At 34.0% G+C, this 16,382-nt stretch overlaps 1 protein-coding gene across 1 annotated transcript; it reads left to right on the top strand.

Moving 5' to 3' along the window:
• The first annotated feature begins 1,518 nt into the window (after positions 1–1,518).
• Smp_055450 (hypothetical protein) lies at positions 1,519–4,386 on the top strand. Its single transcript, XM_018792995.1, has 2 exons — positions 1,519–1,753; positions 3,939–4,386. The coding sequence occupies exons 1-2, from the start codon at positions 1,522–1,524 to the stop codon at positions 4,202–4,204; spliced, it is 498 nt and encodes a 165-aa protein (XP_018647552.1). The 5' UTR covers positions 1,519–1,521; the 3' UTR covers positions 4,205–4,386.
• The last annotated feature ends 11,996 nt before the right edge of the window (positions 4,387–16,382 follow it).

Raw genomic sequence — 16,382 nt, 5'->3', positions numbered from 1 at the left:
CTCAAAAACCAAATGAAGAGCAGGTTGAGTAGCTAGACTTCTGTACTCTGTCCTACATTAGATTAAGAGGAGGTCTAGTTTCGATGTATGGAATACTTAGAAATGATTTTGAACCTAATATACCGTCCATTTATCTTCCTATCAGATCAAGACGACTCATTGAACGCAGCGAGCGAGCACAAAAGCCAAGAGCGAAAAATATCTGTAACATGTAAATTTTCACATCTGGTTATCAATTCTTGGAACTTGAAAGTCGAAGCGGTTTATATAAATAATACGGTACTTTGCAGTTATTGAAGTAGTCATCTACGTAGCTTTTTTACCATCTTCGCTCAAGAAATCACAATTTGTTCTGAATAAATTCTCAGTACACCCAGTTCTTATTCAAATTAAATCTTCCGCCTACCATTATAGTGCACGCTAAGGATGGTATTACTGTAGTGTAGACCATTTCCTAAATTATTGGTCTGTAGCAATCCAAAGATTGCTGCACAATATTGTTCAAACAGTTGTCTATTAACCTTGAAATACTCATCTTCAGTTATTTGTCTCATCGTTTGCGTCCATGGTAACATATATGTTACCATATATTAAAATAATATTCGGGTTTGGCTTAAGAGGAATTCGGGGTCAGTGGCCCTGTCTTTGGGATACGATTAGTTGCTTTTTTAAATCATCATGCCACTTGTTCTCGAATTGAAACATATTGCCGCTGAATTTAAGTTCTTAGAGGTAAAATACTTACTTGTAGCTGAACAGTATTACTTCAGTGACTTCTACCTATATACTAGTCAGAGTTTATGTCACTCTAGTAGGCTAACACATATACAGTGGTCACTAATTATTCGGCAATCAGAATCCACTTCTTTATTCACTTGCTCGCACGCATTAGCCTCTCTGCTGAAATTCGCTTGATGCACTTGTAACTTTCTTACCCGCACCATCCCATAATAAACTTTGGTGGACGCTTCGTATTACCTTCTGAGTTCTTACCTCGTTTGAATTTAACCAATAACGGTTATCAGGGTGATTAATAAGCAAATCCGTAGGAATGACCTCGAAATCAAACCACCACAAATTATCGACTATTCAGGTTTTAGTGTCTAAAGAGAACCTAAGGTTTATCGAATCTAAAAACAAAAATATGGTAATCTGAATAGTTTTTGTCTGCCTTCCGACGTTCATAATTTCATAAGCTTGACATTCTTTATTGATGTAGAAGTTAATTCCCTCCGTAAGATATAAATTGTGGATAACACTGCCGTATCCTCAAAGTTACAGCACCATTATGATTTCTTAACAATGAATTAAACGGAGTTCGTACGTCTGTCAGTTCCTTGCAAAACACTTTAATCACAGTGGAAGGTAGTTGCTTGACTAAAGGAAATCGTTACTATTTTTTTCCAATAGATGCATATATGTGCGTAAAGGTCTACTGTCTTAATGCTTCAGTGTTGGTAATAATTATTCCACTATAGTCCTCTTCATTTTCATTTCGTTTTTTCAGAATTACCTATGCCGATGTCAACATGTCATGTCGGATCGGTAGTTACACCACTGGCTGTCTTAAATCGACTACCAGGCTGGCTCGGCACGTTGGTTATCAGCCCTGATGGATCAGTTCTTCAGTCAGCTGGTGAATTAGTGAACAACAAAGAATTAGCCCAACATTTTGCTGCGATCGCCAATAGAGTTGGTCGTTTATTAAATATGGAAGGTGAAAGAAAAATCCAACAATTCAAAAGATTAACTGGTGAGATATGCTTTTTTGTCTTGGTTGTTTCTTAACAATGTCTGCTGTCTTGATATCTTTTGTGGCCTAATCAAAGTATGTCATGCTAAAAGTTTCCTCTTCTGTTTTTTCCTCAATTCAGTTGTATCAAATGAGATACTTTAAAAATAGTTGGTATTGTAAATCGCACAATGACTTAACAAAGTAATATGTTCTTCACCCCTCTGAGATGTTGTAGATATATTTTCATAGGAATGAGCAACACCTGCGTTGAAGTATTCCTGTTAATGAAAGGATGAACTAAGAATGGTTGACTTTATAAATATTGACTTTGCACTCTCGCATTCCGAAGCCTACTGTAAGAATTTTGAAATTCCAAACTCTGCCAACCTGTTTCACATGTTAAATGCTACTATTTTGAAGCAATTCTTTATCGGACTGTAGTGAGAGGGAATCTATTCGGGTTGACAAGCAATACTGAACCGCTTCTCATATAAGTTTCGAAAGAGCTAAATCCATCAATAGACTTGTGGATTAAATACTGCTGCGTAGAGTAATTAGTCAGTGTTAGAAATCCAGTCATAGTTCCTTCCTATCCCCATTGGTTACTCGCTATAGTTTACTAAACAAGCCAAACTTCCCTTATATTAGTTCCAAGCAGTCGCTTGTAATTATACTTTAAATCAGCTCAACAATTTGAAATTATAGTGATCGGAATCATAATGTCAGCAGTAGCAAAAAGTCGACCATAGGAAAGTGGTTCGAAAATTATAAATTAAACAAGCAATGAAGAATGCGTAGTAATTTTAAAACTTAAAATCTAAGGAAGGATGAAAAATCAGTGTTTCTGTACCACTGCAACTAAATTAAGTCGTATGACCTGGGACCTCCAACCGTAGATCACTACTATCTCGCGGATCACAACCAGGAAATTCCCATCTCAACATGGAGCAATAAAACAATTGGTAATTTTATTGATTGACCTCAACGTGGTTTATGTCTACATAGCCTTTTCCCAATGTAATTATATCCTAATTATTATTCCACATCTGGGTTCGACAGCGACTGGTTATTTGTAAGACGTGTTTGGACCCCTAAATTCGACTAAGATTTTGACTGTTTCAATTGATTTACCAGTCGTGATTTAACACTTTCAATGACAAACGCTGCTACCAAGTCTCTTAACCAAGGAACTTGGTTACCAGCCTTTGTCAATGTTGTGTTTTGTGTTCTAGGTGGTGTAATCATATAGTTTTGTCTGTTTCTGGGACGAGTATCCTAAAATGTGACTTGTAATAGTTCCACTTAATATCTTTTAATGACCCTTCCCGATGAAGTATTATGTCTGTTATTGGTAGCTGTATTGTCGCTGCTTTCAGAAAGATCAACAAAATAATCACCGGGATATTATCAGTAGCAGTTAATCACATTCCCTGTCTTCAAGAAAAATTACTACTATAAAACGTGAGGGAATCCTTAAAGTTATCTCATTTTTAAATTTTGTGTCGATGCTGTTATGTACCTGTGTATTCGTTTTGTAGTGGTGGGAACTTCACAAATAGCCTAAAGTTTCAACCTTGAAACAACTAATTATGTTATTAATAATTCCTAATTTTTTCCATATCGTCGTAGAGACCAAAGATATGTTGGGTAACCCTTTCCATAGTTATGTCAGGTTTGCAGTTGTGCAATTATCAAAGATCAAATTTAGCTATGAATCGTAGAGTATTAAAAACATCTTAGATTAGCTTTCACTACGATAGGTAGTCCGTTTCTCGTGGACCTGGATAATCAATAATTGGAGGTAATATGATGGAACTGTATCCGATTTCTGCACATTAATCAAGGTTTGAATCAATCAAGTAGTTATGAGTATTGACTCGATACAATGTAAGCTGATTGTATATTTCAATAGTGGCTAGTTTCCTACCCTTTGTTTCATAAAAGCTCAATGTCCATGGTTTCAGAAAATCCTAATGTTGGTAGCCTTTAATATCTATTTTCCTGTCTACCCATTGAGATTTGATAGCATATCTTCAAAACCAGTGGTTATTCAACAACTTACAAAGTATCATTTTCACTAAACCAGTCCCAAAAACATTCAATCTTTCATACTGATACCTGATATTCAAAACAGAATTCGACTGCATAAATAGTAATGATAATTTTCTTTTATGTTTTCTTCCTTTCATTTATCCATTTAAAGTACACTTCGAGCATTCAATATATATTATGACATGTGTTGGTGATACCATTTATGTAGTAAAACGTCTACCTGATAATCAGAATATTTCATACGCAGATACATATCAACAATTACATCTTGTCAAATCGGATAATAGTATGACCAATAATAACAACCCTGTTGATGTACATCATTCTTCTACTGCTATTAATACTCCTAACAATTTAGTTACAGTAGATAATCACGGACCTCATTTTTTTGAAACACGTGCTCCAGATGATTATTAAAAACGAATGTAATACCATATTTCCCCTCCCCTTTACTTCTTCATCGTAACAATAAATATGATTTAAAGGTTGCCATAATTATGTAGCGAAATCATTATCTTTTGTGTAAATAATGTTGCTTCTTTTGTATCTGTTTATTTTTCATTTTAAAATTTGAGAATATACAAGTCTTTTGATAATCAGCCTGTTTCTTCATCATACCGACATGGTTAAAACTGTGATATATTGTAACATTTTGAAGTTCAAAACATTCATATCTTTTACTAAAAGTGTATCAACCTAGAGGTGAATAGACTCAATTACTAAAACAGTGCCACTACTTTATTCTTTATGAAGGTGACATCAGGTATGTGTGGATGAGTGACTCATAAACAATGTAGAGCCTGATAACTTTTACTGACGCCTGTTACCTCTCACGAAGGAGCGTAGACCGCTAACGAGGATTCTTTATAGAACTAACAAGGGTATAAATTGCCTCAAGTTCCTACGGTACATCATCATAATGAGATCAAATAAATAAGATACATGGTAAATGGAGTTGAAGTATTGTCATATATTATTGGGAAAAGTACCTAGAGAATATAGCTTGGAGAAATCGAAATATCTCAGCAATTTAAAGGTATTTTGTGTAGAACAAACAATTCGTTATCTTGTTTACTACGTATGCTGTTAATAGTATGTGTTAGTAATAACTGGGTTAATCCTCCAGAACAACTGAAAGCACGACAGTAATGTTCACGTAATTCTTTTTCAAAGATATGATTTAATATGTAAATGAAGAAGAGATGGGTATAAAGTATTTGCCTTAAGTATTTCCATTTTTCTTGATCAAGTCAACCACTGAGTTACACGTTCTAATCTCCTTCCACTTTCTTCGATTTGGACAATTGTGTAATGTAACTATCCGTCATACCTAAGGTTCCCCTCGAATGTGTATTTAATAAACGGGTTACATTGTTTAATAATAACAACAAGATTAACTAAATTTTCAATGATTTACTTATTGGTAGTATTAACAGGTAATTACACCGTGTCGCTAAAAATATCCCATCAGTAATGTTGTTCTACATATTGTTTCGACAAAGAGTTTTGGTTTTTTCAATCATGCCGCGCAAAGGTTGATCTTACTACTGACGATGACTTATAATCAATGAAGATAATGTAGGCCTCTGATACGATTTCTCTGAAATCAGACATTTCATGGTTTATGCTCTCACGTCTAAATACATTTCTTATGCGTGTGTTCTAAAGTTTGCATCCAAGAATTTCTGTTAAACTCACAAGTAATTACTCCTCAGTAACATTCCCATAAAGAGTTAAGTAAAAAAAATAAATTCTATTCCACTTTTGTGGAATTACCGTTTCTATGTTTAAATTCACTCAGCTATATAACTCAGAATGGCAAAACTAAGCTGCTCAACCCCCCCCCCTACAATACGTCAAAACCAGCTTACGGATTTATTTCTTCTTACCTAAACTGTGTGAATGAAATATGGGTTAAAACTCGGTTATTTACTCCATTTACTGTTATTCACTTGTTGCTTATATTCCCCCTCCCCAACCTACCTTCATCTATCTATTGATATTTTATTTGTGTTGTTCATGTTTATTTTGTTGCCTGTTTGTATCGATGTTTATGTGTTTTTTAATCGAAAGTAATCATTGAGAACGACTTAGTTGGCTTTTCTAATTGTTTACACTTGTCATTGAAGTATAAACTTATTATATCTGTGTGATTTGGTTTCACCTAATTAGTCTGTTACACTGTTTTGCCATTTGAATTAAACGTTTATCATCGCTGATACTCGTGAGTACACTCACGAGTGACATTTTTAAAATTTGTTTTTAAGCTACTTATAAGTAATGTACATGGATCTGAAATATTTTACTAAACCACTCAGCGAGGCTATAATTAATGGACGACCTTTGAACGAATCTTAAGTGACCTTGAGAAATGTCAGCCAATCAGTAAACAGTCAGCATAGAGTAAAAATATATTACACAAAACCAAATAATTAAAGTGGATACACTTCTTTTATATGGTCCAAAAACTTGTCAAGGTTAGGAAAATATTCAAGGTTTCCAAAATCGTAATGCATAAGGTAGAGGAACTCATCCATATGGCTCCATAATACTTGGTCTCTGGAGCCATGATAAGGTAGCAAAAACTCTCTCAGCCTCAACCACATTGCTGCAATATTGCTTGTATGTACTCCAGTTGTGTAAGTTTGTTATTTTTATTATGGATATGTCCCTACAATACTCATACCACTAAACAGCCGAAGCTTCAGTAACATCTGCGATTATTGTAGCCAATGTTACTGGTGCTTTTATTACATAGTTCGCGGCAATTATTATAATATGCCCTAGTCTCGATCTGGATCGAGCGAAAAAGGTTCCTATTCTAGCAAACGTCTTCGTTCAACTTATAATACATCGAAGGACAACATCACGGTAGTCTGCAAAAGGTCTACGAGTCATTTAATACTCGTAATTACAAACACAGGAACTTCTTAGTAGTTTCATTTGTGTGTAGCCGCTTAATTATCAAGTCTTCTCTAAAATTCTCTATGAACCGGTTGTACATGAGCGTCAGGTACTGAAATTAGCGCCGTGACCTTGAAATCCCTCAAACGCTCCTGATTGGCTCGTCCATAAATTATAGTCTCGCCAAGTACTCCAATGATACTAAATAGCAGGCACATATGCGTATGCATATAAAGCTATTTCGCATGCCATGAAACAGCGTTTGGGATGTTTATGATAACAATTCTAAAATTATTTTTTTCAAAAGAGTTGCACCAAAGTAGTGAACTATAACTATGGTAAATTTAAGGTAAATTAAAGAATATCTTGTATAACTGATTACCCATTTCATTCATAACTGCAAATCCAAATTTCACTTAACATCATTGTTCCCCTTGATCCAGAATATGTTATCATGGATAATCCGTCGATATAGACGACTTTAGTGATTCCTGTAGAAATTTCAATGTCGATCGCTGTAGATATACGTCTATAGGGTTCGCATTTAGTCATTACAACCGAGATCGTTTACACTGACTGTGTTTTTCATGTATCTTAGACCTAGCACTGTATTAACTGAAACCAGGATGCTTCGTTTTAAATGTTTAGACTCTCAGATGTAACATCAAAACAAAAGTGACGTAGGAAGATGGATTCTTAGCATAGGTTTACATGAAAAAAGCGCTGTCCTGTTTGTTATCTTTTAAATAGTATAAAATTGACTACAACTATCAAGTAACTGTCCCACATAAAAATGGTCTCAGGCTTTAGTCCTTTACTTTACTGATCGTCAGAATGAATCATTATGCATTTTTGACGTAATTTTGAGGTTTAAAATCCATTGAATTTATTCATAACACACTCAGTTCTGATTACACTATTTTTAATTTAAATACTATCTGACTGTTTTCCGTTCAAGAAAATCAGAGATCCTTTCAATTATGCTTTCTAGTTATTTTTTTTATTGTTTTTTTTGTGAAATTCGTTTTTTAAAATACATAGGGTTTATTTCCAAATCAATGAAGTCACTGACAATTGGACTGAGCCATGCTGGTAGGTGAAGACTCCCTGGTTGGGATTCGCGAGATGATAGCAATCGATGGTTAGAGACCTTGAATGACATGGCTCAAAATCGTTTTCAATGGCGAGGGTGCATCCACTCTTTGTGTTCTACCAAATTCTAATCTTCTGAATTCTTCATGTCTCCATCTTTTTTCTCTTTCCAAATTTATTTCACTGGATTATACTCCTTGAATAACATCTTCAAACCTTAATCGTTCGGATTACTGATTATACTCTTACTACTTCTACCACTATGGGATTAGAATAGACAACTGCATTTCTGTGTTAATGTGGTATGGCAACTCGAACTGACGGACTTACGTACGAAGTTCTACGTTGTGACTGACTGACTTACTACTTAAATCACTATAGATAGTAGTTAAAATATTGTAATGAAATAAAATTCTACAACTAGTTTTATGAACTACTTGGATTTGAGTCTGAGTTTAAGATTACTAGGACTGCTTACACCATATCTAATATAAATTAAATTGTATAGCTATAGACGCATGGAGATTAACCATTCTTGAGTTATTTCCAGTCCATTAACTACTGTTTCCCCTATTTTCAGCCACATTTGGCTAAATCTTGTACAAATGTTATTTTCTATTTTATGGTACGATATGGTCAGTTTTATTGGTATATAAACTCAGTTTGTTTGAGAATAATGATTCAAATTACAGAGGCTGTTATTGGTGTTCTGGACTTAACTGGCTGGGTTAGGCAGATAGCAGGACTGTTAAGTACTCAAAACTGCTCAGACGGCTTTTGTATATCATTGATCTGATCGATAATTCACTAGTCTCTGATTGGCGGCCTCGTCGCGTCATATATTAACAGGGGACGCACGCACTCTCTCGATATAACAGATTTGACATTATACAATATTTATTTCTTATGGTAAAAAATATTTACGATCCTTTTATTACTCACTTCCTTGACAGGGGTTTATACTTTAATTACAAACTGAGTTGGTAAACATTTAATTCATCAATAAAAGGTTTTAATAGTTGAGATCATGAATCGAATGAAAGTAGACTACCATGGAAAACTTGGAAGCACTGGACGGCTGTTTTGTCCTATTGTGGGATTCCCCAGTAGTGCGCATACACGATCCCGCCTCGCGAGATTCGAAGCCAGGACCTATCAGTTTCACGCGCGAGCGCAAACATATTTACTCTTTTCTAATATTTGGCTCGTATTATCACTTCTTCATCATCATCATTTACTTTGCTTAGATAATAGATGAGTATCTAGTTGTAGAACTTGTATGTTTTAATAATCTTAATAGATTTATTCTTTTTTTTAAGAAAATATAAGTTTATGTTATCTACTTTGTGTCCGATTGTTTATATATAGAATATTGATAATAATCAGTTACTTAAATTAAAGTAATTGAATTAATAACCAAATTAATTTTTAAGCAATCTTTGTTCCAATCGTTAATCTACTATAAGCAAAGATGTATAGTGGCTAGCAGTGGAATCCAGTTTGACGCACGTTTCACCCTATTTGGGACTCATCAGCTGGATGTACCTGCATCTCAGAGTTGATGTTCACTCTGTGACTCGAATCCAGTACCGTTCACTTCAAATGCCATCACGTTATCCACTTACCTACTGAGTCCTGATAACCATTTGCTTGTGCGAAGGGGTAAAGTTTATTCTACTATTTTACAACACAAGTTTACTCTTAGAGATTATCATTATTTATTATTTAAACACATAAATATTGGTACAAGCAAGCACCAGATGCATATGCGCCTCACAAGTCTCATTTGATTTGTATGAGGGCTGTGATACTGTCCGTGTGCCCAAACACAAGCAGGTGGTTTTCTTAGGAGGCCACACACGGAGCCTTTGACCTAAAGGTCGGATCCATAAGGCAGTGGAGCATCGTGAAGAGATACAGTCCCATGGTAGACGGTGACCAACAACAGGTTCATACGCCATTAGTTCCTTCAGGATACTGGAGCACATGTGCACCATTGGCTTGGAATCAGGGTTTTCCAACTCCCTTAGGTGAACTTTCCGTGTCCACCAACCCGGTTAAAGTGCCGGACATTCGCTTTCCGTCCTTCCAATTTCGTAAACAACACCCCCGCCACGAGAAGTCAATGAGTATGACTTCCCTGGTAGAGGCTTTATACAGGTGGCCATGTGAGATCATTTCGAGAGAGAGAGCGGACTCTTCCCACTCTCGGCCGTAACAGGGCATTTGGGGGCTAAATAGCATTTTATTTATTGTATTTAATTAACTAAAATTAAAATGAATATCATTAGTTTAATTTAAACAATTTTCAAAGTATATTTTATGTTAAAATTTATTCATTATAAATTAACTTTTATTACTTTAAATTAAACAATCATTTTCTATGAATTACTCTCATTTTGTATATAAATCAAAATTCAAAATATATTTCTCAAGAAAGAAAGAAAGAAGCAAAAAGGGGGGGAAGGGCGAGGGGGGCGCTGTAAAACTCATAGAGTTTCAGTTTTCTGTTATGTAATGTAATAAGAAAATTAGTTAAGAGAAAATATAAACACAACGAATATTGATTGTTTTTTTCTTTTTTTTTTCTCTCTCCCTCTTTTTGTTTTAAAAAATAATCCTATACAATAAAAGAAAATTTTTAAACAATTTTGAATATTACGCTAATCATTGTTAATTAAATTTTTAAATTTAAATAAACAAACAAATAAGAATAATAAAACAATTTTTGAAATTTGAATATTTCTAATTTCTCAAGGTTATTCATATATATATATTTGGATACATATTTGAAATAAAGTAATACATATTTATAAATGATTTGAAATGTCCATATTTGTAAAGCATAAAATGGTTCTGATTTTTTTTTCTTTTTTTTCCTTTTTTCGAAAAAAAGAAAAAAAATATAAATAAATTTAAAGTTTTAGTTATTTTTTTTGTTCATAGAATATGAACAAACTACTGAAAATCTATTCGAATAGGTGACTTGGTTGCTTAGAAATGTGACTCTTCTTTTGTTGTTTCTACTTCATTTACATTTGAATGAGATAGATTCATTGAATATTGAACTAAAAATTTGATGCATGGTGATAAGTAAAAGAAAAAAAAGAGAAAAAATTGTCTATTCATGATAAAAAAAGGGTTTGGAAATTATTAAACAAAACAAAAAAAAAACAAGATGACTGATTAATGTTTTTTTCATAGATGTGTTGATTTAAATGAAGTAAAAATTTGAAAAAAATTTTCATTTTTTTTCATTGCTTATAGAATATTGTAAATAGATCTGAAATTAGAAAATAAAATTTTTTTTAACATATTCTTAGTTCAAATCATGAGACAATTGAAGGTAGACCATCATAGAAAACCTGGGAGCACTAGACGGCCGTTTTGTCCTATTATAGGACACCTCAGCAGTGCGCATCTACGATCCCGCCTCGTGAGATTCGAACCCAGGAGAAATCACCACACTTTATTAATTTAATTAATTAATTCAATAATTCATTTATAATTTAATTGTTTTTTTAAACAATAATTATAACTATATATTGTAATTATTTAATAAACAGAAGTGATTTATTTGAATTTAATTCGTTGTCTTTTTTTCATAAAATTTTGTCTTTTTTTAAAATAATGTTATTTAATACATTTAATATCAAACGATTAATTTTATTTTCACTGTTGGAATCATGAGTCAATTGGAGCTAGACCACCAGGGAAAAGCTGGAAGCACTGGACGGCCAGCTCGTCCTATTATGAGACTCCTCAGCAGTGCGCAGGGTTCTGTCTCGAGACTGGTAGGTCCTGGGTTCAAATATCGTGAGTGCGGGATCGTGGATGCGCATTGCTGAGGAGTCCCATAACAGGACGAAACAGCCGTCCAGTGCTTCCAGGTTTTCGATGGTGGTCTAGCTTCAATTGACTCATGATTTCAACTATGAAAATACTAAATTCTCCACAAAACTTCATCTGATTAATTTTATATTCTTAAATATTTAGTATACTACAAACAATTTTAAGTAGGAAGAGTTTATTTGAAAATTTTCTTAAATCTATGGTATCAAATATAATTTTGGCGATACTATAATTTATGGACGAGCCAGTCAGAGGCGTTTGAGGGATTTCAAGGTCACAGAGCCTAATTCAGTACTTGATGCCCATGTACAATCGGTTCACAGATGATTTTAGAGAAAATGTGACAATTAAGTGGCTACAATAAATGGGACTACTATGAAGTTCTTTTATTTATAATTGCGGTAATCAATTGACTTGTAGACCTTGCGCAGGCTACCCTGATGATGTTATCTTTTGATGTAATATATGTTAGATGAAGAAGTCTGCTAGAATAAAAACTTTTTCTTTCCATCCAGATTGAGACCAAGGCAAATTATAATAATCGCTGTGAACTGTTTAATAAAGGCACCAGTATTATTCGCTGGAATATTCGCAAATCTTACTGAAACTTCGGCTGTACAGAAGCATGAGTATTAAAGGGGTATATGCGTAATAAAAATGACAAACTTACACAAACAGAGTACATACAAACAATATTGAAGCCATGTGGTCGAGGTTGAGAGAGTTTTTGTGACCTTATCATGGCTCCAGAGACCGAGTATTATGAAGCCATATGGATGAGTTCCTGTACTTTGTGCATTACATTTTTAAAACCTTTGAACCTCTTTCTAACCTTGACAATTTTTCGGACCATGTAAAAGAAGTGTCCACGAATTATAGTCTCGACGTAATTTTCACTATATATATATATATATATATATATATATATATAATTCATTTGGTATTATTTGTTTGAATGTTCCTATAGATGTTTAGGACTACAACTAACCAGTCTCTTATCGGCATATGTGTATCCTCTACGTATTGCTTCGATATTGCCTTGATTCATAAGCATTGTAAGCAAAGATAGATGATGTCTAGCAGTGGAATCCAGGACGCGCGTTTCGTCCTATTTGTGACTGGTACGTTGGATGTACTTGGATCTGACAGTTGATATTCACTCTGGGACTCTAACCTAGTACCGTTCACTTCAAATGCCATGGCGTTATCCATATATATATATATATATAACTTGATTTCGTCAATAAACAAGGTCACACTTGGGTGCTAACTTATTTTCCCAAAATTCTATTATATCCATGTTTGGTGCTGAAACATTGAACTTTGTATTCTCGTGTTTATTTATTTTTTAAATCTTTTTTTTCGTTTGTTTTATTACCTAAAAATGTTTTTGAAATAGTCATAAATGTAAATTTGCAACATTTTCCCCCTTAACAATATTATAAACTACATTTGCAAGATGATACTTAGATTTATTTTTGATTTTAATCTTTGACAATACTACTTAAATAAAACAATTGTTTATAATCTGTTTATATTTCTAACTATACTAAATGTTATCTAAGTATTTATTTAAGATGGTGGTTGCAGGTGGTGAACAGGAAACCCTAGACCCGGATTTCGTGCTAGGTGTGCCTGTAATCTTGAGGGAACTGGTGCTCTCTGACGGATTCGATCTCGTGTCACTCAGCTTCACAGTCAGAACCTTTACCACTGAGCTATTCAGGCCGCGACCGAATTTCAATAGTTGAGATCATGAATCAAATGAAGCTAGACCATCATGGAAAACCTGGAAGCATTGGATGACCGTTTCATCTTATTGTGGGACTTCTTTTCTATTTTAACTCCGCCTGTAGCTCCTCCGGATGCTACTGCCAGTCCCAGGCCCGTATAAAGGACGAGGGTTGGGCATAGGGTTAGCGACCCCATCCCGTAGAAAACCAACTCGCTAAAAATACGCTAACCAGAAAAAAATTATTCAAACCATTTAAATCTTTTCTATTTTATATGAATAATAATGATAAATAAAGTAATTAACTACTTAGTAAAGGAGAGCATCAATTATAATGAATGAAATGGAAAAGTTGACATATAACTATGAAGTTATTAGATTGACTTCATTCAAAACTTGTAAGTGATTAAGAATACTAATGAAATACAAGAAATCATTTTTTAGAGGGTTGTATTGAAACATTCACAATAAACAATAGGCTGACTGTCCTCAGTGTTATATACGATGAATAAGCTGTGATTGTTTTCATATCTAACAACAAATAATGAATACGCAAAGATGGATAGTGGCTAGTAGTGGAATCCAGGACGCGCGTTTCGTCCTATTTGGAAATTAAGGCAATACGCACAGTATGCACAAATGCCAATAAGAGACTGATGATCAATTGCAGTGCTAAACATCAATGGGAAGATTCAAACAAAGAATACCGGGTGAAATAATGAATACATATTTTACGCGATTATCATTATTGTTTTATCAAGTTAATTACTTCATACTTCATTTAATCCTTTTTTCGATAGAATGAACTGACTGAATCTTCATATGAAACTGCAAACTTTAAATTTTGAAAATTAATTCACTCCAGTTGTACGTACATAAAGACGATTATTGATGACATTTTAAAGGAAAACTATGATAATGTATGTCAGAATTCGATTGGTATTGTTTGCTTGTATCTTCCGATTGTTATTCAGGACTGGATATAATCAGTCTGAAAAGTCCCATATAGGACGAAATGCGCGTCCTGGATTTAAGTACTAGTTACTATCCACTTTTTCTCATATTTATTTATTTATTTAAAAACATAAATATTGGTACAAAGGGGTACCAGATACATATGCACCACACAAATCTCAACCCGAATGCTCTGGTACAGCCCAGAGTGGGGATAGTCCGCTCTCTCGAAATGCTCTTACATGGCCACGCGTATATAGCCTCTACCAGGGAAGTCCTACTCACTCCTCGTAACGGGGTGTTGTTTACGAAACTAAGAGGACAATAAGCGAATGTCCGGTGCTTTAACCGGGTTTATGAACACGGAGAGTCCACCTAGGGGAGTTGGAAAACCCTGATTCCAAACCAATGGTGCACATGGGCTCCAGTATCCTGAGGGAACAAATGGCGTATAAATCAATCGTTGATCATCGGCTACCATGGGACTGCATCTCCTCACTATGCTCCACTGCCTTGTGGATCAGATCTTTAGATCAAAGGCTCCGGGTGTGGCCCACTAAGTAAACCAGTTGCTTCGGTTTGGGCACCTGAGCAGTATCACAGTCCTCACATAAATCACAAATCTTTGCTTATAATGTGTATTAGGATTAAAAAAGTTAATCAGATTCAAATATGTTTTGTCAAAATGATTGCTTAAGTGAAAAAGAGTAAAAATTCCCGTAGGAAAAGCAATGGCCATTCTTTTTTCAAAACAGGGTTTACAAGATAACTGATTATATTTAAGTGATACGTGAAAATTGCTTAAAAACAATTTTAATGTTAATATTTCATTATTTGAACATTAAACTAATGACTAAGTAGTAGTGTAGTGAATGAGAACACGAGTGGGCACTAAATGACAGAATATCTCACTAAATTCTGATAACCATAGAGCAAATAGTTAATTCGCGAAATAATAATCAATTGTCTCAATCTTGACTGTTCCTTCCATAAATATCAGTCCTTTTTCTCTGATTTCATTATTCATGCATTTTCGTACCGAATGCGCTTCATTCTTGTTCGTTCCTTATAGATCTGCCAAAATACATTCTATGTCTGACCATCACCATATACTACTTATATGGATATAAGTAGACCACACCATATTAGGAGTAGTCAAGTTGAAATACTTGAATTGTCTAATGTACTCAACGTTCCTTAACCATTTACGTCATTTGGAAATATACAAAAACTTAAGAGAGCTGCTGATCCACATCATAGAAACTTACAATCTATTGAAATACATTAAAAAAAAATTACAACGCTATACCTTTCGGCACCTTTAACCAATACAAGCATCCTTCCATCGGTGTTGTGAACACTCTTGATTACGTAGTTGTTCACCTCATTTCTGATTAACTAATTTTCAAACACTGTAGAACCTTTATGTACAATATTAAAACCGTATTTGAATGATTTAAATTTTATTCGTTTACTGGTAGTTTATTAAGATACTTCATTAAAATGTTTAGTTAACAGTAGGGTATTTCAACCGAGTACACTTATATATATGTATAGTAATTAATTTAATTAATGTACATAGTAACTAGTTGATTGATAGATTTGAAATTTCAGAAAAAAACATAATTATAAAAGCAAAAAAATACAACGATATTGACGTCAAGTATTTAATTGAAATTAGCATTACCTGTACTTAAACAATGTATTACATTTAAGTAATATAACACTTATTAAAAAAAGACAATACACTTACTACTTGATGCTTAGTATTCAACAAAAACATATATTGATATATAGTTGAAATCATGAGTCAATTGAAGCTAGACCACCATGGAAAACCTGGATGCAACCGACAGTTCAGTCTACCTATGTGAATATAAACGTTTATCCCTTGGCACCAATCTCTTTATGATGAGTTAGGAGTTCTTTTTTAAGACACTCTTATCCATTCTGATACAACTGGATGGGTGGATTAGTAAACATTCTGCGTACTCATAAATAACATACATAACCTTTTACATTCTGATATAACTGATTTTGTATATATTAACTTCATCACAT

This window comes from Schistosoma mansoni, chromosome 1, assembly GCF_000237925.1.
Source record: "Schistosoma mansoni strain Puerto Rico chromosome 1, complete genome".
In the NCBI taxonomy this organism is placed as follows: domain Eukaryota; kingdom Metazoa; phylum Platyhelminthes; class Trematoda; order Strigeidida; family Schistosomatidae; genus Schistosoma; species Schistosoma mansoni.
This window is presented reverse-complemented; position numbering and strand designations above follow the sequence as displayed.

Bases quoted from the DNA above. Each gene is read 5' to 3' on its own strand.
- Smp_055450 (XM_018792995.1), top strand. From the start codon at position 1,522: ATGTCAACATGTCATGTCGGATCGGTAGTTACACCACTGGCTGTCTTA. The intron at 1,754-3,938 runs GTGAGATATGCT...ATCCATTTAAAG, and splicing joins ACAATTCAAAAGATTAACTG to TACACTTCGAGCATTCAATA.